A 27393-nucleotide genomic window follows, 5' to 3' on the forward strand; every position below is an offset into this window, starting at 1 on the left:
CAGCAGTCTACAGCCCGGCTCAGGGCTTGTGTGATCGGAGCTTGCAGAAAAAGGCACGTCATTAACTGTATCTGTAATTCCAGTGTAAAGACTGGGGATATTTCCCATAAAATCAATGGACAGTTAGCTACTGGTACACTGGCAAAGGTCAATGCTCATTCTTATCAAGACTATAATTAAAATTTATACTGAAATATGAACATGTGTTGCTAGTGAAGGAAATTAGCCAGGACTTTGCCTTTGTTTCAGGATTTCTAATTCAGCTTGTGGAGTTGCTTGCGTGTGAGGGAGGATCCAATGACCACTGCACTGATTTAAACAACGCCTTTTTATTTTGGCATCTTTGAAAACTACTCCATGAACGGCAGTTTCAGATTCAAAATGAAGAAAAATATAAATACTCAGGATGGATGTTAACCTCAGTGCGTAGCCAGAGACAGAAGTACAGAGCGCTCAGCATAAACACAGGGCTGGAAGAACTGCTTCCAGAGCAACACCGCCCGGTCAATCACAGAGATCGATCAGCAACAGCCCGCTGGATGAGATGAGCGATGGCTAATGAGTAATTATTTACTTTCTTAAGTCCTTTTACTGTGAGTTAACAACACCAGCTGCTGTTCCTTTCTTTTTCTTTTTGGGTATGCCCGATCAAAACACTTCTCCTCAGCCCTGTGCGACATCCCGGTCTCTGCTTTCTGTTTCTTTGTACTTCTCTGAGCGTCGTTCAGTACGTTCTGTGGAGCAGAAGAACCAAAACAAAACAAAAGCTCACTCGTAGTTGCACAGATTTACACACGGCACACTTTGAGAGAATGCAAAGACCTCGGGCCCAACAGAACGACAACAACAACGGCAACAAAACCAAATGAAAGGCAGGTCTGTGTGTGAGTGGAACATCTGAGCTCAGCAGGAGAGACGGGCGTAGGAAGGAGAAGGCAGAAAAACAAAACCAGCTTGTTCTCCACAGGCGAACATTGTATACATTTCTGTACATGCTAACTCAGTGGACATCCTCTAACACTGTTATTTTTTTTGCCCCTTTTGGTATAAAAACACATACTGATGTACAATATAAAAAGAGATTTTCCTTTTTGTAAAAGAGCAGTGTTTCTCTTCTGTCAGTGTGAATCATCTAATGCTGCAGCGACAAGGTTACATTATTTACATATACAACCGTATAAAAAAGAAGAATTCCTCCTGTGTACATGTAGTCAAAAAACAAATACATCAGTTAGGTTCAGTTTTAGTGGTGAAATATTTGTGAAGGTCCTTTAATATACAGCGACCGAGAAGCTGGAGACAGCAGGAAGGTTGGTACACCCGACTCTGGAAAAGGATGTGACACACGCAACAACTGAGACATGAATAAAATAAATGCTGCGCACTACTGTGACTGCGTTTAATAGGAAATGTCGAGTTCCTTTTCGGTGCATCGATGAAAGATCTTCACAACTTTGCACTTCCAGTTATTGCATCTTAAAATGTGCTTTAAGATGTAAAATGCCTCAATTTCTGCCACATTTACACATCACAGGTGAGCGATGTTTTCATACCACCGGCTGGCTGCCCGACCCAAACGGAAACAGAAACCGAGGGGGAACTCAACGCATCGTCAGTGAATGCTTTTGCTGATGTATTACTACAGCCTTGCAGATATGGTAATTAGGCAACCTTCCATACTTGCTGCCGCAGATTTAATTCTGCAGCCAGACATCAGCCAGACAATATTGATACTGCACAGTTCTGCAAGACTTGGTGGAAAACACTTTGTTAAATTGAAGATATTCTCGATAGCTTTCGACAATATCTGTGCAGTATCGTAGGATGGTTTTGGGAATTTCCTTCTGATCTCAAAACACTACATTGAACTGACAATGTCAAGACACAAAGACCGAGTGATACACATGAGATGTCCTTTGGTGCCAGCGGCAAAAGTGAGCCTGGTCTAACCCACAGACAGTATGAAAGATTGGCACACCAACTGGATCTGAAAAGCAAAGTCACCCCAGAAATAGGGCTGTGCGATATGACCAAAATCTCATATCCCGATATAAGACATCTATCGTCGATATAAATCACAAAAATGTAACATTTTCTGAAAATTCTGTGAATCTCTGGCAGCTCGACTTGCGTGAAGTGTTTCCAGCTGCGCGTCATGTACCTGGAGTCGAGTGTTTTAACCGATGCATGAAACGATACATTTTTAGACATAAGTTGAAACGGCCGCCGTTTCCTTTGAATTTATTACACGGCGTGCTGCGGGGAAAAGCCTGTTCTAACGTTTGAGTCTAAGGTTTATTTTTTAGCTCCTGACGGCTCTTTTTACTTCTCATCCGTAAATAATCTGCTCTTTCACGTGATTCAGTTTATTTTGAAAAGTCTCAACAGGATCTTGAGCATTATTGTGAAAGGTTTATGTGGAACATAAACAAGCGGACACGCGATGGTTTTACCGTCGTTGTTGCTAACCACAACGCATAAAAACAGGCGCTTGTCCGTCCGTAGTGTGGTTATATTACATATAAGAGAAAGAGAGAACTTTAAGACATTAATAAAGCCACGACAGTGACCATCAAAACCATGAAAAAATGTTGCCGTAAACAGTTTATTTTGCGACATCACGAAACAAACGATAGCGTAAAATGAAACGATGTTTTTATATCGTCATCCGATATATATCGTTATATCGAACAGCCCTACCCAGAAATGCCTGAAACCTGCATTGCTTTTAATGGCCACCAGGGGGCGATACTTCTAGAACAACAAGATGGTGAAAACAATCAAATAAAGCTTCACAGACTTCACTAACCACTGGGCAGTCATGAAGGTTCAATTCACCTTTCATACTGTTTTTAGTCTTAATTTTGATGACAAAACAAATTTCCCACGTGTGGGACTAATAAAGGTTATCTTATCTTATCTTATCTTATCTTATCTTAACCATAAAAATTTAAAATTAATTTAGATTCTGGTTGATCATCGCCTCCAAGATCGTCCTCTGAAAATCCGCATGAGCATTTGGATGGATGACATTTGATGACCTCTCCTGCAGCTTTAATGATGAGTTTTGACAACCATTAGAATAGATCCAAGCTACTCTTTCCAAGGGTAGCTGCTAAACCAAACACCCCCTTGTGTATTTCTCTTGGACGCCAGCACTTGTGACAAAATGGCAGTACGTGACTGGATATTTTTGAGCTAGTGGTTCAAGATAAGCAGTGGAAATCAAAGACACTGGCAAATTAAACTCCAAAGGATCACGTTACACGTTTTAACCTCAGATTTTGAGCATGTAAAGCAACAAGAACTTAAAGTGATACTTGAAAAAAAACAAAGCCGGCACTTCCTTTTGCAGAGTCAGGTGTTGACAGCAGGGGGCGCTACAGTCAAATATGGAACAAAGGTCTTTGCATTCGCACACAGGGAAAGATTTGTGATGAAACACAACTGAAATCAGAGATCATAATACTCACTGATGCCAAAGAAAGTCTGGGTGATGTGCTTTTTCTTGCCACAAGTGCATCGACGTAAGGCACAGGCACAGTTCCCCTCTTTCAACAGAGTGGCTCACTTTAGGTTTTTTTGTGTATTTTTATTTTTTTAAATCTTTTTTTGTCCTTTTTAAAAAAATGTCCCAGTGCAAGAAACAAGTAGGGTGACCACCGGCGAGGTTCGAGCAGCTCACGTTGGATGTTTGTGTTTTTATATGCGAGGTTTGGAAATATCAAAGCTGTTGCTGTTTTTCGTCATTTTCTTCAGTGTTAGGACGACAGGAGGGAAGCCGATGCTCTCTTTTCAGGGGTCAGAATTTATGCAGGCAACAACAACAGTTAGCATACAATCAATACATGAGATTAAATAAAATATCCACAGAATTCAAAGTTAACACAGTTTGCTTTAAATGTTTAAAGATTTCGAACAGATCAATGCTTCAGCCTCTGGTGCCTTGTTCATGTCATATCACGAGGAATACAAGAGTTAAGATTAAAAGATTAGGCCGACAAAGTGAGTCTAGACTGGAGATCTGAACCAGAGACCTTCTAACACAATCTAAAACTGCAACTCTCCAACGTTAATGGGGCACGTTCAAGTGATCGTCCGGAGTGAAATGGGACCCTGTGGGAGAGAACAGGAATAAAAAGATCAGAATTCCAACTTTAGAGAACAAAAGTTGGAATTTTGATCATTTTTCTTCTGACAGTTTTAAATTTGCTTTACCTTATAACACAAAGCGCTTTTAGGTGACTCTTATTGTGGTTTGGTGCTATATAAATAAAAGCCACCCCCAACCACCACACCCATGTGGAAAACATGAACGTTCCTGATGTGGTTTCATTATGCTTTGAATGTTAAGGGAATGATTTCCGTGAGAAAAACGTAACCACGGGATCAGCGTGCTATGGCTTTACCGTTCAGGATCACCTCATACAAGCATGAGGCCACCACACTAACATGTTCTTCCACTTGAAACATCGCTCTTTGACATATTTTAGGATGTCCAGATGCACAATTATTTTAACTGTTTAGCTCCATTCCCTTCAACTGAAATTTGATAATAATTCCTCTTTTTTGGCTCGCTTAGATTGACTCTGATTTTTACACAGACACTGACGGAGACTAGTGTAACTACACTGGCAGTTGATGGTTGCTGGACTGCAGGTGACCATATTGTGGCGTACTTTCTAGACTCGCTGATCTGATGGTAAAGTTAACTACATTGAAGAGAAAGTAACTTCAGGGTCCCGAGAAAAACTCAGAATTCTGAGATAATAAACGGGATGTGAAGGAATCCCTTCACATCCTGTTGAAGGACAAAATTTTAGATATTTAATAAAAATTCTGCAAATTCAAAGAATATGAAAAGATTTGCTTTAGAAGAAAACAAACTGAGCACTTTGCAGAACATGCAGTTTGTTTCTTTGAAGCCAAATATTTTTTGGAAACGAACAGAAGCCCAGCTGAGTAAAGGCAATATGATATGAACATGGCTTCACAGTCTGATAAGCATAGCAACTTGCACACGGTCTTACTGTCACAATTTAGCATCAACATATCCCCACAAAATCAAACAAACTCATAAAGGAACTGTGACAGAGGCACGCTGTAAATGCTGTTTGCTTAAAATTGAACTTAAAAAGTTTTGAAAGTCTTTGCGTTCGTTTTATGTCCCGATCGAACTCTAGGAACATTCGCCATCAGTAGTTCTCAAACTTTCTTTCAAAGGCTGAAAAATGTTAGGATCCCACAGTTGTTGGATGCATATACGTGTATTTGTTTTATATCAAACATCAAAAATACAGAGAGGATCCAAGTGGAATCTTTGTGAAACAAAGGTCTTTCCAGGCTGTCCTTCCCTTCAAAAATCATTTCTCTAAATTAGCGCCCACCCTCTAGTTTGAGAACCACTGGTGTGAAGTTTAAAACCTCAAATGAAGCAAGCTACAGGGAAGGAAAGAGAAGATGGAGGCAGAGGAAAAAAGGAGGTGATCACCCTAGTGATTCTCGTACTGAAATGCTCTTGACAGAGAAAGGGAACACGTCAGCATCTCTTTCAGTAACTCTCTGGAGATCCTCCTTTTAGTTTCTACCAGGAGGCTTCTACAAGCAAACAATGTGTGTGTGTGTACCATGTTGACGTGTTAAAATATGTGTGGTGTGATTACAGATCTCTGCGTATGACTGTTAGGATCACACAGATATATTACAAATACTGGCCTTTTGCTAAATAGAGTCAGTTTATTCCCAATGTGACGGAGACCTCAGCTGTATTAAAAAACTTTTTCTTTGTTTCTTTTTGTTCTTGTAATGATCTCTATGTGTGAAGAGCTTAGCGGAGACTTTTAGGTTCTCATGATGATCGACTTCAACTCAGGAAATTAAGGGAAAGAAAAAGGTTGCATTAAACTGGAACATGTCAGGAGCTTAAAACATATCATTTGGGCCTAAACATCAGTCTGTGATTGTAAAGTGTTTCCATCACTGTGTCTGTGTAAGTACAGTATCTATGATTGTTTGTCCATCAGCTCTGGCAGTCTTTGTATTTCTGTACGTGTTATCTGTGAATCAGTCCTAAAGGCAGGCGATATGTGTACATCTGTCTGTTTAGCCCGTCTCTCTTTCAGGATGCGTTTATTTATTTTTGTATGTATGAGTCCTAGAGGCAGACGTTGTTGCTGATCTGGCAGGTGGATCCGGTGCCAGCCTGGGACAGGAAGAGCCTCCCGTTGGGGCAAACGCAAACCTCGTAGACAGTCTGCCTGGTCCCAGAGGACGAGGAGCTGGTGGAGGCCTTCCCCTCCGGCAGCTGCAACAGCCGAATCCTCTGAGCATCCAGCGAGATCTGCCGTAGAGGGAGAAGAGCAAACTGGTGAGATTAGGGAAAGTAAAGAAGAGAAATGAAATGGGTAGAGATGTAGAAACAAAGCATGAAAAGCAGATGGTTGAAAAGTCTGGAAAAGACTGCTGCAAAAATTAGCTTTCTTGCATCCACATGTTGAGGTACATAGTGCTGAAATTTGAAATTATAGGTTGGTGAGGTGGCAGAGTTCAGCTCAGCACAGTCCCCATCACAGCGAAAAGGTTCTGGATTTTGGATTTTGGACTGTTGAAGCCCAGAGAGAAATCATGCAGGCACACGGAGAACATGCAGAAACGTGCATGTCAGAATAACCAGTTACTCTAAATCGGTCAGCTGTGATAGTCGGCAGCAGGCTCTGTATGTTAGACCTGCGATAGATGTCACAGCTGGTATAGATTCAACACCCCCCCCCCCCCCAAACTACCTTCAGTTAGATTAGTAGTTAAGAAGAAAGATGGATTTATGGACACATCGGTGCAAAGACCCATCTGAGTTAGCTAACCCAGTTAGCTGAATTAGCTTTGTTTTTGTGTTTGTGAAAGATATCACAACTGTTTTTATGAATGTAAAGCATAATAAATAAAAAGCAAGGTGACTAAATGCTGCCCTGGTAAATTAAGGTATTAATATTTTATTAAGACACAATGCAGTTAACTGTTGGTTCTGAGATGTCACACAGTCACCCACCACTCGTTGAAGCTAGCTGTGACTGAAAGTTGTAAAACAGCAATGGGAATGCTAGCCTTGCTAACCAGGACTGTTCTGTAGAGCTAAATAAAGACTGGCTGTATCGTGGTTGTGTCGGGAAACTCCAAGCGTACGTACATACTCGTGAGCAAAGAAGGCTACTTCTGCTAGCACAGCTAATGTTAGCTGCATTAAGTAAACATGCTATTCGTGGGGAGAAATTGTCCATTTCATTATTCTCAGACTATTTTCTGAGTGTTTTCTTACTCAATGACTCAATATTCTGATTTCTTCCTCCCGCTTAATCAAATATTAATCAGTTGCCAGGAGCATCCACACTAAACAGAGATAAGAGTCTTAGTTGTCTCAGAGAGACGTCGGCGGGGGTGGAGGTTCAGCTGCCTTTCTGCTTTGCACTTAATTTGGCTGACTTTTTATTTTCATCTCCTGATTGTTAGACGTAGGCACTACAGACTGTGTTTGCTTTTGAGAAACAGGTTTTTGGGGTTAAAACGGGTCACAGCAGTAACCCTGCTCGTTGGTAAATGATGACTCAGGAGTGACAGACTAACCTGATGCGTCAGTGCAGTGACACCTTATTCAATTTAGATTCAATTCACTTTTATTTACACAGTGCCAAATCCCACAGTTATCACCTCAAGGTGCTTTATATTGTAAGATAAAGACTCTACAATGACACAGAGAAAACCCCAACAACCAAACAACCCCTCTGAGTAAGCACTTGGTGACAGTGGGAAGGAAAAACTCCTTTTTAACAGGAAGAAACAGAACCTGGCTCAGGGAAACACGGACCTCTGCTGTGTCTTGTTGTGGGTTAGAGAAGGAAGAATTCTGACACTAATTTCCACCCCAGAGTTCCTGGGATGTAATTCCTGCTTGTTTTCTTAATTTTCATTTTCATGTCAATGATACTTGGCATTTTCACTGCTTTAGTTGCTGGTTTTCATTTTAACCTGAATAATCTTCTACATATTTTATGGACTCAACTCATCAGTCATAGTTTATCATCTTTACTGTCTGAAACAGAAACTGTCTCCCGTTTCAAGGGAGAAAGAAACCAGATAATTCATCCTATAAATTAAAAAGTTGCACTGATGCAAACTCATTAACATAATTTGCATAATGTTATGAACAGAATCAACTTGCTGAGATTTTCTGACTTGTATGATTGAGGATGGATGAGTGAAAAATAGGTGTAAATCTTATACATATACGTTGTTGGTATATACCAACAACAAGAACCTTTGTGATCATCTGACCTGCAGACACGCAGAACTGTTTTCTAAACCTCTTAAACTCTGTTTCCAGCTTTTCTCAGCTTTGACAAATTTACTTTTACTCTTCATCTTTATCTTTTCTCCTCCTTCAGGGATTAAAACTGATGACATTTTGGTAAAAGGCATGCCTCTGCAGTATCCTGTAGGACAACACCGCCTCAATCTAGAGAGATTTCTGCACAGATGATGCCAGGCAGGAGCAATCTCAGTGACTTTTATCACAAATATGACTCTACTGTGCAGCGATGCTGTTAACTTCAAATCCAACACATGACCTTTACAATTCATTCCACTCATGTCCACTGAAAGGGCTGGAAAACACTGGGAAATGTGGGAGGAAAAATCTCAAGTCAGAAAAACTGGATAGTTGCTGCAGTTGAGTATCCAGGTCACTTAACATTCTATGCAACCAACGAAGGGGAGAGCGAAGGTGTCAGGAGTTTCAGACACTATTTATGTGAGTCAGAAGTCCTGAGAAGGAAAATAAAAGCCAAGGAGAACGAGTGAATGATTTACTTTGAGGGCAGCTAAGAGTGACAAGAGAAGAAGAGCGATTCAGTTTAGCTGAGGACTGGCTGAGTTCAGGAGAGAAGAGAAAGACTTCTTGGTGACCAAATGTAGTTGTGATTAACATGCTAAACATAGCAAATACAGTACAGTGTTGTAGTCTTATACCACCCATCATTTCTTTCTATTTTGCTAGGAAAATTGGAAATAGGTGCAGAGATTTATTAAAACCTGCAAAGATACATCGAAATACACCATATAAGGCAAAACACAGCATTTGTAAAGTATTTGGACTGACCACCTTAATTCCTCAGCACAGCCTGAGCTCTTTGGGGAAGCCTTCTGAAATTTAGTCCTCAGGAATAGTTCTCCAGTCTTCTAGAAGCGCATTGAAAGCTTTTCTTTGGATATTGGCTGCCTTTTGCTCTGTTCTGTCAAGATGATCTTGGACATCTGTCAGATTTTCATACCTCATCCTTTTCTCCCTGTTTCCCATCCTTAAGATTGGCTTCTTGGTCTATTCTAAAGGAAGCCACTTCCATTTGATGATGCTTTGAAAAAAATTGTAGATTGCTCAACTGAAGGACCAGATACATCCTGTGTCAGGGCCTTTAAGGAAATCACTTTCAGATTCTCCTTGTCTGCTGTAAATAGTTTTTAGACTTCTTCTGATCTCCACTTGTCCAGTTTCCTCAAATTTTTAAGGACACACTACATATCTCGGCATTGTGTGCGGTGTTTGTGACTAATAGCTCCTTGGGAATTACATTGTTGTTGCAAAAATATCAGCTAGAGAAATGGGAAAAATGTGTTTAGCAACAGACTGCTAGTAAAAAGTTCTTGAAGATATTGAAGAATTCAACAAACATCAGCAGACAACAAAAGAAAATTCCTCAGAAAATGGTCAGGTACAAGGACTTGACTGAAGGAAATGACTGAAAAAGCAGCAAATGGTAAAAGAAAACATTTGAAAGACCTTCAGAAACCCTGGAGAACTACTGAACAAGAGCATTAAAAACTGTCTGGCTCCTTGGCCATTAGGTCCATCTAGGAGGTTTGAAATTTGGAAAACTAAAAACTGTGCACTTATTAGGAAACCACACTGTGCTTTGGACCAATCAAACCTGAAGGTAAAACTAGAAGTTGTTTAACTGGTTGCCTGATCATATTTCTCCTCAGCACTTAGACTTCACTGTAAACTAAATTGCCCTCTACAGCAGGTGTTTTGTTTGAGGAGGCCCCAAATCCAGATGAACAGAGTTTTATTTTGGGATATTTTCAAGTATTTTGTTGGCAGAGAGCCCCAAACAGGGTAAATAAAAAGCAAAAAAGCCCTCTACAAGTTTACAGTCGGCTCATTCAAAAGTTATTCCTCTCGTCTCCTGAGCAATAAAAGGAGAGCAAAACCTAAGAAAAGTTGTTCTGCAAGCTGCTCCATAAACACATTAACCCATAACTCATTTTACTCCCCTCATTGATTGGAACAAACCATCTCTCTCGGTCTGCACAGCCACAAACCACCGCTGCATGAATCCCCTCCTCCCCCCATCCTCCCGGGGCTCGTATGAGGCTGGTGTTGCACCGGCTGCGGACAGGAGGAGCTCTCCAGCCATAAAAAGGTAAAGGAGCCATTACGGTGCACCTCGGGGAGGCATCGCCATCAAATGACCTGGAACACTTTTAAAGCAGAGTCTCAGCTGACTTCCTCAGACAGCTGCTGTTGAATAAATCTTTCACCACGAGGGGCAGACGGTGTGAGACACTCCAGAACCTGTGTGTAAATGTGTGTGTGGGCGGCGGGATAAATTCGTGTGTCTGTGTGCTTGTGATGGGCAACAGTACAAACAGGTTGGGCAGGTAAAGGTGAGGTGAGGTCAAGGTATCAGTTCGGTTTTATTTCATGTCTCCAGAGGTTTTCTGTTGCTTCCTGCAGCTTGGAGAGAAAAGACTCCCGTAGGAATACAAATGTTCTCTGCATGAGCTATATTATCACTTACCCTTTTTCCCCGATGCTGACTTCTGTGGCTTTTTTAGCCCTCAACACACCGCATATTACTTCCATTTAGCAGGGTGGAACGACCACCCTGCTAAATGGTGATAGGTACCTGCTGTTAGGAGGAAGACATCACCTAATGGCTAAGCTAATATTTCTTTAATGGTTGTTATCAGTCCTGTATAATGCATACATCTGCAGTTTTTATTATCTTTGTCTGATGTGCATATTTGTGAAGATATGATGGTAAATCCATCCAAGTGAGCCACGCACTATATGAGCAAAAACATCGGGCCACATCTACACTAGCTTTTCCAAAAGCCGTGCCCCTACTGCAGCTTCCACTCTTCTGTGAAGAATTTCTACAAGATTTTGAAGCATGCCTGTGGGAATTTTTGTCAGTTTATCCAGAAAAGCTTTTGTGAGGTCAGACAATGGATGTTGTATGTGGAGCCCAGGCTTGCCATTTCCATTGTAGTTCATCCCAAAGGTGGTTGATGGGTTTGAAGTCAGGGCTCTACACGTTTTTCCACACCAAAATCATCCAGCCATGCTTTTACGGACCTTGCTGTGGCATCCTATTACAGTACCATGCACGAATTCATTGAGCGCTTTACAACAAGACATTCTTTGGGAAATGTTTGCAAAGGCAGACTGCATGGCTAGGCGCTCGATTTTTTACACCCATGTCAATGGAACTGGGAAGTGAAAAAATATGTGGCCTAATACTTTTGTCCACGTATCTCAAAAGAGAGAACCCTGGTTCCACAAATGAACACTTTTAGGATGGGCTAAGACCGACATTTACTCACGTGTGATGTGTAATAAATTACTTTTTGGAGCAACGACACCAACACTTAACAAACACCCACATTTGTTGAGTTTATAGATTCGACAAGGTAACGTTTCTTTTTGTAAATGTATGTACAGTTATGGTTTCAGACTCTTGTGCATCCGAACTTAGCTTCTAGTTTGTTTCTCTGTATTCTGTCAGAGAGAAAACAGCTTCCGAGGGTCTCGTGATGAAAATGTTTAAATGCATCTCCGCGGGCTTCACAACAGTTTGTGCTTGCATGTGATGACTTTCTTGTGTAACTGCCAGTGTCTTCCTTGCCCGTCTCAGACAGACTGCGTGGCCTTTCTTGCTAACTGGTGCGGGCTGTGATGTAAATCTGCACTGGTCTGTCTCACCTTGGTGGATAACCAACAGAGAGTCAATTAAGGTTGAACTATGACAGCACCGGTGTTCAGCTCACACTTGATGCAGCGTCCTTGTAATTAAACATGCCAGCAGCTACACATGTGAAGTGCAGCCTGTCCAGATGGCTGTAACAAGGACGCCTTAAGTCACTGCGCATGTGCGCTCGGGAATTACGGGTCGTTCTTTGCGTGCTTTAAAAAAATGCTTCGAGAAGAGTGTGCACGACTCTATTTCATTATCTGCCTGTGTGGTCTGTGGGTGTCTAATAGCCAAAACCTTTCTGTAATTGCAGTGGCGGCGCCTGAGGAGAGAGGGGGAGCGTGAATGTGTGTTAGACAGAGGTTTGACAAATGGACATTTGCAACCCTAATGGAGTGTGAGAACGCGATTCTAATTATATGCACTGCCCACCGTTAGTCCAACAGCCTCATTTCTGACCACACATCCATGAAATCTGTGAGATTGCATTTAATTGGACTAAACTGGATTCAAGGGCACCTTCCTGAGACCGCCTCCCGCCCGCCCTCCCTCCCTCCCTGTGTCCATCTCATATCAGCAGTCTGTCTTAATGTACGAAACAGTTTTTGTGGGAAACTTTTAAACACTTTCTTCTTCCTAATCCTCCTCCGCTGATTTTAGCAGATTTGACATGACACGACTGGTGCAACCTAAGGAGGGAAATCCTTTTATCAGCGCAGCCGGCCGTGATGAATGTGAAGACTGATGTGTGTAACGAATCAGGGGATGGTTGGGGGAATTTAGGAGCAGGAAGGAAAGGATGAAAGAAGGAAGGAAGCAGCATGAGTGGATGAACGAATTTGGAAGGTGGGGGGGTAAACAAGCAAAGTTTACGACAGAAAGAGGGCAGAGAAAGGAGGAAGGAAGGACGGAAAACTGGAAAGATGGATGGAAATGGAAGCTAGCAGCACATAGGAGACACTGTGGGGAAGTAATTAGTAAAAGGAGGATGAGAGAGTATAAAACAGACCACCAATCATCTTATGTTCTCTTTTTTCCACGAGGCTCTTACAGATCCTGGTGCACGGCCAGCATGTGGGAAATTGCCACCAGCCATTATGAGAACGCCGGCCCATGTTGGCGAAGGAAGCCAGCTATTGTTTGGATCGATGTTTGCTAAAAATAAGTTTGGACAGGAGAAAATGCTGAATTGAGATGGATCCCCATCAGCCAGCATGGCCGCAGGACAAGAAAAGTTAATTTGTTAACTTGTTGTCGGTGCGCAGAGCGAGAGCTTTGTGCAAAAACCACTTTTAGAGTAACAGGACTCAAAGACAGGAAGTTTTTACCTCAAACCACTCATTGTGTGCTTGATGGCTAACAGTGCAGGCACAGATTTTTAAAAGAGAGGAAGTTAGATACACAAGGGCAAACAGGCTATGTGAATCTATGTAGCGCTATAATGAATCCTGCACAGGTTGCAGCATTCATACTGTGCAAGGGAGAGTCAATGGCAATGTGATGCTAATGCAGTCAGCCCCACCCACGTGCATGTTAATCAGAAAGGGCAACCAATCAGCAGAAAGCTGGCTATAAATGAAAGGAGGTTTTGATCTGAGGAGAGCACATGTATGAATACGTTTACTGTATTATCTTGAATTGTAAATAATGCAAGTCTACCAGCATCTAAGAGGGTAACATGGAACTGAAAGTGAATATAATCGATTTTTTTCTTTCCTCTAGTCCTTAAAAAGAGATGCCGTGTTTCAGATCGACGATGACCTGAAGGCTCGGTATAAGAAAATAAAGAATATTTATTATTCGCTGGGATTTTTTTAGCTAATTGAAACTGTGTTGGAATACATTCATACATACAGTCACTTCTGCTGGCACCATTTTAATGAGGTTAGTATGGGAAGCTTCAAACTAGCCTGCTGGCCCTGTTTGGTGGAGTTCGTTAAAGTCGATTAGAAATGAATGAACAAAACTCCAAATGAGACAAATAACACTCATTAAAAAAACTGTCATTTTCATAACGAAGAGAGTGATGAGCAGAAGCAGAGAAATCTTAACAGCGATTAATCAATTATTCTTTTAATCGCTGAAAGCTACTAAAGAAAAAAATACAAATGAATAAAAAGATGAAAATGCTTCTTCTCACAGCAAAGTTCAGGACGAGTTCAGTAAATCTTTCAGCCTCAGGAACAAGTTTGGTGGTACAGCAGCAGATACTTGTGTTTATCTGCCAGATGGCAGCGTGGTAAACAGGCTGTGGATGGAGTGTGGGTGTCGTCTTTAAATATCTTTCAGAATTTTATAAAAATAGCAGCCTAGTTTCATTCCTGGGAATCTTGAGAATGGAGGTCAATGCAAATAGATGCAGTTGGTGGTTGAAAAGTTTTTTCTCATCTTTGTGAAGAAAAAACACAAAAATTCCACTTTTAGTGGCTTTTTGGTTTTTAAAAAATGCTGAGATCCTTTCTGATTCAAAGGCACTCTTCAGAAAAATATGTCATATTGTACATTATGTTGCACTTACACATGTAAGCAAGCAACCAAAAATTGCAGATACTAATTCTGCAGAAATCAAGCTAGAAGTGGGTCCATAAATTGCAACAGATAGTTTAGGTAAAATGTTTAATTGTGGTTTAACAGGGTCTGAACTCTTGACTCTTTGGCTTTCTTGACTCGTCAGACTTATTCTTACCCCGAGACCCTGGTGTGGTGAGATCTCATGCCAAAATGCAGAAAATAACATCCCAGTTGTATTAAACCCAACATAACCCCATAAACTCCTGCTTCGGTGGACACACAGTACCTCTCCGTCTTTGGACTCCAGTCGCAGCTCGCTCCTGCAGATGGCCTGGATGTCTCCGGCCTCAGCCAGGATCTGGATTCCCTTCGGGGCCTCCATCAGCAGAGAGCGGGTGGGAGACTCCAGCCTGGAAACATACAGAGGCAGCAGCTTACAAACGGCAGGTACAACGTTCAGGGTGAGGGGCTGAAGTGAACTCTAACAGGGTAAGGAAGAGCACCGATTCATGTGTGATGGGTGGTGAATAGTTTACATGATACATATGGCACAGGAGCCTTCAAGGTTTACATGGAAACCAAGCACCAAGTTAACAGATGTATCAGAAAATAAAGATTAAATTCAGCAGTTGTATAAGTTCTATTAGTAAATACACCCACAGCCAGTGCTCATCAGTATCAGACTGAAAGTGGAAACGTTTTAAAAACTTGATTCACGTCAAACTAACATATTTATGTAAGGAAATCTGCTCATTAGACTACTGCATTACAGACATTTACAGCATTACTTTTACCAGTAAATATTTGTTTCTATGAATAAACAGTTGTATAGAATTATGTGAAGGCCGTTTTGGGTACGTGGAGCATCTGTTCAGCTAACAGAAAAACCAACTGAATGGATTATCCACTTCTATTTGTGAATGACAGTGGAGGTTCCAGACCTTTGAATCGCTGCTAACATGTCTTCAATCCCTTCAATGATCTTAAATTATACCAACATTTGTTTTATACCTAATTCACCAAGACGTCAACAATTTGTAGTTAGAATAAGCCACAGGTTTCAAGATGTCCAGAAAAGTTACAAATTGGGAAAAAAGTTGAAAGTGGATGTAGAGTACTGTGCTATCTCTATATTTTGCTTCCAAGTGTTGAGTGAGCAACAGTGTTCAAGCCAAATATTGACTTTCAAGCTTGTTAGAATTGTACAAGCTCTGTTTTTGCCTTTTATCCTCTATTTCCATCTGTGTTTGCACACGTTTCATGTTTTTCTAGCTAAATATTTAAAACATGAGGGCTAAATCAAGACTTGTGCGCACAGTACTCTATTACCCATTTTTATGTCTTTGCGGTTCCTCCACAGTGACCTGAACTTACGTGTAATGAAAACAGTCTGAAGAAAAACGTGAGAACAGCCACTCTGAAACCAGTGCTGTGAATGGAGCACAAAGTAAGTGGATCTGACACTCGAACACTACGGCCCCTCTCTGCATGCTGTGGCTGTTCAAAATTTCTGCATGAGGATTAAAAAAAATCAGCCCACTCGGCTTCACATCTTGACAAAACCACTCAGAGGCACAAGCCGATCTCTACAGGAAGCTGCAGAGATGTCAGAACGCCTCACGACAGTCAAACCTAAACAGGAGCGCTCTGTACACTTCCTGTCTTCCTGTCACCACGCTGGTTGTGGATAAAATACGTGATGGTTTTTTTTCCACATGGAAGGTTTTAGCTGATACCACAACGAGAGAATGCGAGGTTTTGTTCTGAATGAAGCGTAGCTAACGAATACTTGGATTCTTTGCAGTCAGCGACTGCCTGAAGTCTACAAATGATGGACATCACCAAATGTTGAGTTTCCTCGCTTGATGTTCTCCGTCAGGCTTTGACTGTAGTCACCCACAGTTGTTCCCTGTTTGTGGGTCTCTCTGCATTCTGTTTGCTATTTAATAATGCAAAACCTGCTCTGCTGGATACGAATCAGATGACAAACGTGACAATCGAAGAATATCCCATTTCTTTGCACTGAGAAACTCGTGGATTGGATCTTTTGACGCAAAAGAATCCAAAACCATGGATCTTTAGCAGTTTGTTTTGGGTCGTTATTTGCTGTCTGATCAGGTTTGCTCTGTTTTCTGAGTCTGAGCAGAGAGAACAGCTCTGTACACATCAGAAGTCATCCTGTTTCTATCAGCAGTTCCACTGGCAGCCACACATACAAACTAAATCCACCGTAACTAACAGGTGATGCAGTATACTGAGAATGTGAGTGTTTCTCTCCTACTTCATATTTTTTCACCTTGGTTTCATCTGTCCAAAGATTTTTTCCAGAACTTTTCTGAAACAGGTTCTTTTACAGGTTTTCTTTGGAAAGTGTCATCTGTCCTTAAAACCAGTGGTTTGTGTTGTAAAGCTTCTGTGTTCATGAGGGCGTCTCATTTATCCAGAACAATGATAGGCCCACCTCTTTGAGTGTTCTTAACTTGGTTAAATATTGTGAATGCGTTTTTGTTGGAAACAACGTTGTTATTGAGTTTAGCTGCCGTCTTTGGTCTTTCAGGCCTTTTGGTGTGGCTGGAGAGTTTATTATAAGCAGCTGCAACAACCACCTTGGGTTGGTTGTTGGGAGGCAACCTGTTTCCAAACAACTGTGGTCCAATTCAGGCTGGTGACATATTAAAAAATTCATTTATCATCTAAGAATTATACACAGACTGCAAACACAACCCAGCTAACGTAATCTCTAGCAGAGTCAGTCTGTGCCGATGAGCACAACTCAACTGCAACACAGCTCTTGGGAACAGGGTCTCGTTTCAATTGGTAGCATCTAGTTGTGTTGTGGTATTCCTGTATAAATGCATGAATGCAGCGTGCCTATGTATAACTCTTCAGGTAAATTACTATCCTGCAGCAACTAAATTTCCGAATATTGTATACTGAATATGATTCAGACAGTAACAGAATTGCAAATTTTGCAAAGTTATCATAAACAGATTGCATGTAATTGCCAAACTGACCTCATTCAATTGCAAACCGATGAGAGCGACAGCTGTTGGCTCCGCCTATTTAGGTGAAGGTCAAGGTTCTTTATTTGTCACATGCATAGTTATACAAGTATAACACACAGTGAAATGTAGCCTGACACGCTCCTCGACATGTGCAAAAAAATTGGGGGGGGGGGGGGTGTAGAGGAAAAACATATATATATATATATATATATATATATATATATATATATATATATATATATATATATATATATATATTATATATGGAATATATAGGAATTGAAATGTACATTGTGCCTTGGTTTAGTGTCTGGAAGAGTCCTGTCTCAGTCAATTAAAGATGACGTGAGAGGGCGGGTGTGTGTGTTTAGGGCACGGATGGCTTGGGGATAGAAGCGCCTCTTGAGTCTCTCTGTCCTTGCCCGGAAGATGCGGAACCTTCTACCAGATTGCAGAAGTTGGAACAGTTTGTTGCCAGGATGGGACGGGTCCTTCAGTATCTGCGCTGCTCTAGTCCGGCATCTCCTGGTGTAGGTGTCCTGAAGCGGGGGGAGAGCAATCCTGCAGCAGCGTTCTGCTGTACGGATCACTCTCTGGAGAGCTTTTTGGTCCTTCACACAGCTGTTCCCAAACCACGATGTCATGTTCTGTGTGAGGATGCTCTCCACAGCGCCTGTATAGAAAATCCTGAGGATCTTTGGAGAGACCCTGAACTTCCTCAGTTGTCGTAGGTGATACAGGCGCTGCCTAGCCTTTTTGGTCTGGACCTGAATGTGGGCAGCCCATGTCAGGTCTGAGGAGATGTGGACACCAAGATACTTGAAGGACTGCACCCTCTCCACTGGAGCTCCATTGATGATAATGGGCTTGTAGTCTCTGTGCTGACCCCTTCTGAAGTCCACCACCAGCTCCTTGGTCTTGCTGACGTTCAGCTGGAGGTGGTTGTCCTGGCACCACGATGCCAGATTCTTCACTTCATCCATGTCGGCCGTCTCATCGTTGTTGGAGATGGCACCCAACACCACTGTGTCATCAGCAAACTTCACAATGGTGTTGGAGCCATGGTGTATTTACTGCTTTATTATCATATGAAGACAGCAGCCGACGGAGTGGTCACAGATCCAAAGGAACCACTTTAGTGCTGCTATCTCCAACCACTGTTTCCCCCGTGTGGCCGTAGCTTTAGCCTCTGTGCACTCAGAGTGTTAATCTGAAGCATGTTTTCACTCTATTTCCTCAGCTGAGACTCTGTTTCCAAATCTTTTTTCATGCATTTAAAACCCAGATAAACATGATGTGTTGACTGGTTTATTTATTACAGCAGGGATTCTCGTTTATAAAGTAGAAAGGTAAAACAGAAACTACTCGGAGACGGCATTGCTGAAGAGTTTTTTGGCGGTGGTGGTGGAGTAAGAAACAAACTCATAAATCAAAGCTTCTATATGACTTGCAAAGTGTGATTAATCACTGGCTCTGTGCATATTTTTAGTCTACTGTAAATTACCCTCTAAAGTTTCTTTTAACTGTATTTTAAAGCTAAGATTATAACGAACTCCTCCACTCTTTAAATACACAGTCTTGAACTGGAAGTTGTGTATCTGCTTGAACACTCCGCTTTAAGTTTAAAATGCACAAATAATTACAGGAATACTTATGTGAAAGGTGTAGAAACATCGATTGCAGTGAGGAACTATTACCCAGCTCTGCAGTTCAGCTAAGTACTACTAAACATTCACCTGAGCAAAAAACTGCAAAGTAAATTAAAAGTGTGCACACCTGTATTTTCACATTTTTCCTTCCTGTCAAACATGATGAGAAAAGCTAGAAATAAGAAGAAAGTTTAAAAAAAATACACTATAAATTTCTGAAAATCCATATAACAGAACTCTGAAACTGTTTATATGCAATATATAAGAAATCTATATGAGAAAAATCACAACAGGGAGTAAAGTCATGCAAGTTGCATCGGTGAGAGTAACAGAGATTACAGAAGAAGCACAAGAATAAGATGGTAGATGAACCCATGTGTGCTAACAATCTCTAGATGCTGGTGTCATCCCTCGAGTTTGCTCCTGGCATCATTAATGAATAAATTCACCTGGGTGGTGACCTGCGTTCCCCCGAGAACAAAGAACACTGAGGCGCTGTACTACAGTTGCACCAGATGGAAATGTTGAAAGAGGCAAGAAAGAAAACCAGCAGCAAAGTTCACTTTAGTTTCAGAGTTCGACGTCGGGTTATCTGGGAGGAAAGAAATTCCAGGATTTTCTTCGTTTCATGACCAAAGTAGCTTAAAGCTCTTCAAATGACAGGACGTCAGTTCAGAGGAGTTTAATATGGAGACAAAGATAAATTTACAGTACTGACTTTTTTATATGCGTACGATTGTGTTATTATTCTAAAGTCCTTCTAGAACAGGTTATTCATTCTTGCATTAAAAATAGAAAATCCTGCTTGTGCTGATGCCACATATACCTGTTTAAAAAGAAAAGAATAAAGCTTTGTTTTCAGTTACACTTTGATAGTTTGTTGCAGTCTACTTGGTAAACGGACTGACTCTTATGTAGCGCTTTCCACACTACCTGAGCACCAGAGCACTTTATACAACATACCTCACTCCCATACATACAAACACTTTTTTCTATGCTTAAGTGCTTGTTGTCTAACATCCACACAGACTCACACTCCAAAGGATGCATTGGAGAGCAAGTCCGAGGATATTTGGCAAACGGGGCTCAAACCACCAGATTACCTGCTCTACCCCATGAGCTACAGTAACTCAGCCAAGGAAAAGCAAAAATGGACACTAGCACTGGACAGTTGTTGATTGGCATTTTTTTCGGGAGGCAAGGACATGAAGACCAGTCTCAATTCCTTCTGTGGCATTCGGTGGTGAATTTATCACAAACAACATGGATCCATCCTGCCTTGTAGTTTCAGGTCAGGGTGGTGGAGTAATGATGTGGGGAGATATTTTTTGGATCCCACCAGCTGAGCCTCTTCAAACACCACAGCGTACCTGAGTATTGTTGGTGACCACGTCTACGTCTTTATAACTCTGTATCACAAAGCTTGGCTATCTAAAACTGGCCTCCAGAGTCACCGGAACTCAATCACATCTCTGATGTGGTGGAATGGCAGAGCTACATCGTTGATGTGCAGCTGACAAATCTGCAGCACGTGTTGGTAGTGATGCTATCATGTCAATACTGACCAAAATCTCTGAGGAATGTTTCTAGCATCGCGTTGCATTTCATAAAGACTTAAAGAAACAAGAAGGGGGTCCAACCTGGAAGTAGCAAGGTGTACGTAATGAAGTTGGTGAGAATATTGGTAATTATTTCCTATTATAATGTCCCTGACATTACCCTTGGTAATAAAGTAGTTTGATTAAACTAAGAAGCCATGCTGACATGTTGTTTTTTCATTTAAAATCCCAGCAGTTACTGTATTTGTAACACCAGTGAGCTCGAACTAAAGAAACCTCTGTTCCAGGCAAATGAGCGAATTACCAAATTGAAACTTCAGCTTCCTTTGCTTTATCCCTTGATCTCTGCCACAAGGGTTAATCCCCACTGCATATTAATTACTGCACATTGAACAGAGGCTGGTAATTAATTAAATACATAGTCGTTAATAACATAATGTCATTGTGGCTGATTGACTTGACCGCGTGCTTAGTCTTTATGATAAGCGCTCTTATAAAGATGTGCTCTGTATAGATGGTGTGAATCAGTCCTTCGGTTAACTTCCTTTCTCTGCTACTGAACATTTCTGACGAATCCCTCATTACTGTATATCAGCCCCGTGCTCATTTCTATAGTTTTTGCCTGCCGTGATCGATTTGTATTCTCAGCGAGCTGTGTCACTGGAGGGCAAATAAAAACAGATTAGAGACAACACAATTTAAAACTGTTGTATCTGGACATTAAGAGAGCATGGACTAGACTTTAATCTTACACTTTGCAAAACAAGGGAGTAAAAATTGATCCCATAGAGGTGGTTCGGAGAATACTGAAATGCCTCTTCAAGCCAAAGAAAAAAGCCCTGAATGCCGATGACTGAGAACATCCAGCTCCTCATTACTCTTCGGACTTTTCTCATCGCCTCTCAAATTCAGGGTTTGAGTGCAAGTTTGATGACGGAGTATCACGATGAGTGTTTTCAAACTAAGTAACCCACTTTTTTGGAACCTGACCAACTGTATTTCAGCTCCTTGTCAACTCTGGTAGCACTCAGAACATAAAAGTCACGTCAGTTGGTGGATGTGGCTAAAAAACCGGAGACGCTGTAGCAACTCATTCAGAAGAGAGTCCCACCCTAAAGCATAGCGTGCTTGATCATCTGTTTGACTCTAACGGGGAACATAAATTACAGCATAGCCATTGTATTGCATTCAGTAGGATTTCAAACTAGTGATTAAGGATATAAACTCATCAGCCATGCGTATAATACAGTTATGTATCAAGAGAGCTCACTCCTGTTTTCTCATGGACTTCTAGGTCAAAACGCTATCAGTTGATGACGATGTATTACTCGCATCACTTTGCTTAGAAGTCGGAGGAGCCCCTGCTCCAAAATCAACACCTTCAGGCTTGATAGATATTAGAAGGCATTTAGCTTTCCTGTTGACAGCTTAAGTGTTTTATTCAATTCAATCTTATTTATACAGCACCAAATCACAACAATAGCCGCCTCAAGGTGCTTTATATTGTAATGTAGACCCTTACATACAGAGAAAAACCCAATAATCATATGACCCCTATGAGCAGCACTTTGGCGACAGTGGGAAGGAAAAACTCCCTTTTAACAGGAAGAAACCTCCAACCAGGGTCAGGGAGGGGCGGGGCCATCTGCTGCGACTGGTTGGGGTGAGAGAAGGAAGACAGGATAAAGACATGCTGTGGAAGAGAGACAGAGGTTAATAACAGATATGATTCAGTGCAGAGAGTGAAGAAGAAATACTCAATGCATCATGGGAATCATGAGAATCAGCATAACTAAGGGAGGATTCAGGGTCACCTGGTCCAGCCCTAACTATATGCTTTAGCAAAAAGGAAAGTTTGAAGCCTAATCTTGAAAGTAGAGATAGTGTCTGTCTCCCGAATCCAAACTGGAAGCTGGTTCCACAGAAGAGGGGCCTGAAAACTGAAGGCTCTGCCTCCCATTCTACTTTTAAAGTGTACTTATGTAGTTTTACAGTCAGATGGCACAACAATAGATATTTTGCCACAATGACAACATGTATTCTTTTAGAACAAAGGTGAGGCTTTCAAACCCAAGAGCTTTATACTAGCTGTCAAGCATGGTGGGGGGTCGCATCATGCTCTACAGATGTTTTGCTGCCAGTGGTTTTGGCACAAAGTGGATTGAATGATGAAGGAGGACAACTTCACCTCAAATCAACAGCAGGATGGTTGAAACACAAATGAGTGTTCTAACAGGACAAAGATCCCAAACACATGGATACAAAGCAGGCAAACCTCCTAAATCGTAAGCTCCTAAAACCTCTAATTTTAATTTGTGACCACATTTAACAGCTGAGTCCATGCAAGGAAACCACACTGCTACCAATTCTGCCACGAGGTGAAAGTAGAAAATACAGAACACGTGATGGAGCGAATTCCAACAAAAGGTGCTGATAAAGAAATATAAAAAGCATAAAATCTAACAAATCACAAGAGGTAGACACAAGAAGGAGGACAGGAATATTTATATACTGAAGGTTGATTGACAAATAACAGCAAGTGGGACTAGACACAAGTGAAAACCATGAAACAAGTAAAATCTGCACAGGATATGAAAAGAAAACTAAGCTTCAAAGTAGAAAACAATCGTAAAGCAAATACTAAACACAGACTAGAGACATTAAAGGTAAAGAAGGATGAAGGTATAAACAGAAAAGACAAGAAAGAGGCAGGAACGAGGAGATACTGAGGGAAATCCAACGGAAACTGACTTTAAATAATCCAAAGGTCAAAGGCTGCTGCTCGTCCTTGTCCTGTATAAATAAATAAAAATGAATACACCGCAAGACGAAGAAGTTTGTTCAGCGTTCAAAGGACCTCAGACATATTCTGTGTCAGTGGAAGGCAGGTTATAAAAAGAAATCCTCCTCTATTACTCCTTCTAAAGGCCTTCCTCCTCTCTCATCTCCGCTCATTCTCCCAGGTTGCTCCTCGGGGAGTCAGACAATGAAATATTTCTCTCTCCCCGGCTTGTATCCGTATTCATTTCCTCTTCACCACCCCTGCGAATTGAAACTTTGTCTCATGCTCTTTCCCATCTCCTCACCTCTCGTTCTAATATAAAGTGTTTTTCATATTTAAAAAAAATCCAGACTTAAAACAGAAGCTGTGTGTACAGAACAGATGTCAAAGTGAAGAATGCTTCTTTAATGTGATCCTTCCATCAGGCTGTGGGATATTTATGTACTTCCACTTTATAATAATATATTCCTCTGCCTGTTATTCGTCTTTTGACTCTTACCTTTATTTCCTTGCTGTCGCCTATTAGTTTCGCGGCTGCCACCGCCTCATTTCCCCACAGCGATCAATACAGTTTCATCTCGCTCTCTTTCATGTCTTCCATTCCACTTTTGGACATCCTCATTTCCTCTCTCTCCTTTCTCGGCCCTGCCTCATATCTACAACTACAATCAAAGGTTAATAACTCTTCACACTTCCTCCTCATATTGTCTGCCTTCAGATAACAACTGGTGTGTTTTTTTTAATGACATCGACTGTAAACTTGCACAGACCGAAGCCTGCAGGCGGCGTCTGCACGCTCCCCGTTGGCTGCGCCTGACTCCTTTGTCCTTGGCCACGGCGCCTTCGCCTGATTAGCTGCCACCGTTTGCAGCGGTCAGAGCTGTTTGGTGTTATAAATATAGTGTAAGCTATGTTGAGTTGGAACGGGCTGCCTTTGTGCTACATAGAAAATCATAGGTTAAATGGCAATCTGGGGCAGTAAGAGTGCTGCTGATCGCTTCGCGGGGCTTTATGATTGGTCACTCGTACACTCTGCTGGAGAGCAGGCCATCCTCTCAATTACCAAGATCAGTGTGAGCAGAAGGTGTGGAGGACAGCGAGGAAGAAGAAAGGAGTGGGTGTGATATTAGAGAGGACAGACAGAGGGGGGAGGAGGGGAAATAAGGGCTTGGATGTGCTGTCTTAATTCTTTTCTCTTGGTTGTGATAATGCTCAGATGTGCTAAATGTGCCTGCAGAGGGAGGCCACCTTGAGTCGTGATCTCTTTTGTCATGGCGCTATCTGCTGAATAAATATTTCTTTTTGTTGTTGCAGTTTTGTTCTTTTTCAAACTGCTTAGGCTCGGATTAATGAAACAAAAAGAAAGGGTGACATGGGAGGACGAATGAGGGATGAAAGGAGGGAGATCAGAACCTGGTGTGACAGGGAGAGGTGAATGAAGATCGAGGTAATTGAGGCAAGAAGATGAGGATGAGGAGGAGGGGCAGGGTGAGGATGGAGAGAGAAGACGGCAAATGAAAGCGAGGCGAGAGAAGGGAGAGGAGATTGGAGATGGAGAGGAGGGCAGATGGGATATAAGAAGAGGAGAAAGAGCTGAAGGCAGCGCTCATTGAATCTGTGATTTCTTCACAGATCACAGTGGTCAGCTTGGTTGGCAGCGCCGTGACTTCTGCTCTATAATTTCAGTTTCTGCAGCGCTGTTGCCTCGTGCTGAAGTACTCTAGAGGACAATAAAAACACGAGACAGAGCGGACGTCCACGTGAGAGTTATTTAATACAAAAGGAACAGGTAATTTTAAAGCACCTTTAAGGTCAAGTCCTTTCATTGTGAACGTTCACACTGAGCCTCAAGCAAGTGTTTAAATCTGTCCAAAGCATAAAAAGCAGTCTGAAAATTAATCTGTGGGACAGCTTTGGAGTTTGGCCCCTTCTCTTCTATTGGCCCGCACCGCTGTCACATGACTATCAAGGCTGTGTCTCTTTGCTGCAGCAAAAACGTCTTGAAGTAAGGCTCAAATTCAGGACGTTCACAGAGTTTTTGTTGTGTGTGGTTATTTATTCTGTTTTCTATAGTTTTGCATCTTGATTGTTTCCATATGATCTCTTCATGCTCTTCTTCTTTACCTTAAAACAGGAAGAATCAGCGCACATCGTCACCGCCGTGAGGCTGGCGTCTTTCTCAGCACTGATTTTTTGTGCCGAGGAGATATGTATTACTCCTAGATTATTGATCAGCTGTTTGTCCTCTATAAGACGTGGTTCTGATTGGATATTATTCCCATTGGTTGTGGTCATGTGACCTATCAGGTGATTTAAGATGGAGCCGCCCTGTGTTTCATTATTTGATGACGAACAGGTGTGCTTCACTGCTAGCTTCGATAAAGAAATTGCATTTCTACAGTGTGTAAACTGTTAATCCTCTACACTGCCCTCATCATCCCAACCTGTATGTATAAATGGCTGCACCTGGCTTCCTCCCTGTGTTCATCATTCTACCATCAGCACACGGGGATGTTACGGCCCTAGTGGGCCCTCCTCTTGAAATTGCCCTTGTGTGGGTGTGGTGTTGTTCTCTCTCCGCCTCCTCGTCTCTTGCTCCTCCTACCCCTCTGTCTCTCTTTCACTCTGCCCTCTCTCCAGGACGCACCTGCTGCTCATTACCCTCATTTGGCAGCTGGACCGAGTCAGCAATCACCTCTCTGAGGTTACATAGGCTGGGGGAGAACTGTGTGATGTGGGGGTTGGTTTGTTTCTGTGACTCTACACTGTTGTTCTAGGTGTTGGAAAAGACCGCGCGTGTGTCCTGGAGTCGTGGGAGTTTGTGGGGTTTAAATAGAAGCCGACTGAATTCAGTTCTATTCAGACTCACTTTCATTTTCAGTTTGTTTTATTAGGCCTAGTTAAAATGATGAACCTGTTAGTAGGGATGCACTGAGCTGATATTTGGATTGGTTTGGATATCGTGACCACGGGCTGATCTATTCAGTTCAGTTCTATGTTGCTCATGGTTTACTGTGTCATGGATTAGCAGCAGCGCACTGCCAGCAGCTTTTCCTTTACAATATGTTTTTCACCGAATCACAAACTGTGGTCAGGAGAGTTGACATGACGGCTAACACGCTCCCGTCTGCGTCTCGCTCTCCTGCTTTCGCTGCTGTGATGTTCTGTCTGATGCTTGTTGGAAAGGTTTTACTGCACTTACGGCAGCACAACATGTCATCAGCTCGATATTGTTTAACTCCACCGGTCTCTCCAGCTTCACGCTACACCTAACACGTGTGGTTACAAGAGGAGGTGCAGTCGCAGGGAAAGCAGGCAGAAACTAGCCTCATTTTCAAAGGCAGCAGGTGGGCCCTTCTGGCTGTTCCAGAACATACACGGTACAGGAAGACGGATGTAATTTCTTTACTGGCTTTAATATTTTAAGTATTTATTAGGATTTTTAAAAAACTGTTTAGTATTCAGTATTATTTTGGTTTTACTTGCCTGTCGAAGCCTTTGCGTCATCATTAGAGTGTCTAACGGTGCTAACAACGTTAAAATTATAAAAATGTAATCAATACAGGCAGAAGAAGAGTTACTGGAGTTACTGGAGGGAACGCTGGGTTCCCGACTGTCTCTAACCTTTTTTGTTTCTGTCCATCACCATGGTCTCAGTCCCAGTCCCATTACGCTACCGTGCACAGCGAAGCGCTACAAGATACACGAAGAACCGAGGGACAGATCAGGCTAATGCAAGTCTACCAAAGTTTCCATGAGGACCTTCACGTGTTATTTCATTCAAAGGGAGAAAAAGTTCTTCTCACTGATGCTCCCATTTTGTTTCTGTTCTGCTTTTTTGTTCTCTTCCCCTCCTGCATTCGC

At 41.9% G+C, this 27393-nt stretch overlaps 1 protein-coding gene across 6 annotated transcripts in view; it reads right to left on the reverse strand.

Annotated features, from left to right (window-relative positions):
- Positions 1–313: 313 nt before the first annotated feature.
- sgcd (sarcoglycan, delta (dystrophin-associated glycoprotein)) overlaps positions 314–27393 on the reverse strand; it is a 350931-nt gene continuing 323851 nt past the window's right edge. For 5 of the 6 annotated variants that reach the window (XM_082549730.1, XM_082549729.1, XM_082549731.1 and 2 more), the window contains 2 exons: positions 14821–14944; positions 314–6340 (listed from right to left, as the gene is read on the reverse strand). In XM_082549730.1, the coding sequence (XP_082405856.1) occupies positions 6155–6340; positions 14821–14944 (310 nt within the window). In that variant the 3' untranslated portion in view covers positions 314–6154. The remainder of the gene's footprint in view (positions 6341–14820; positions 14945–27393) is intronic. The other variant, XR_014279371.1, reaches the window with a different exon arrangement.

This window comes from Aulonocara stuartgranti, assembly GCF_965226115.1.
Source record: "Aulonocara stuartgranti genome assembly, chromosome: 10".
NCBI lineage: Eukaryota > Metazoa > Chordata > Actinopteri > Cichliformes > Cichlidae > Aulonocara > Aulonocara stuartgranti.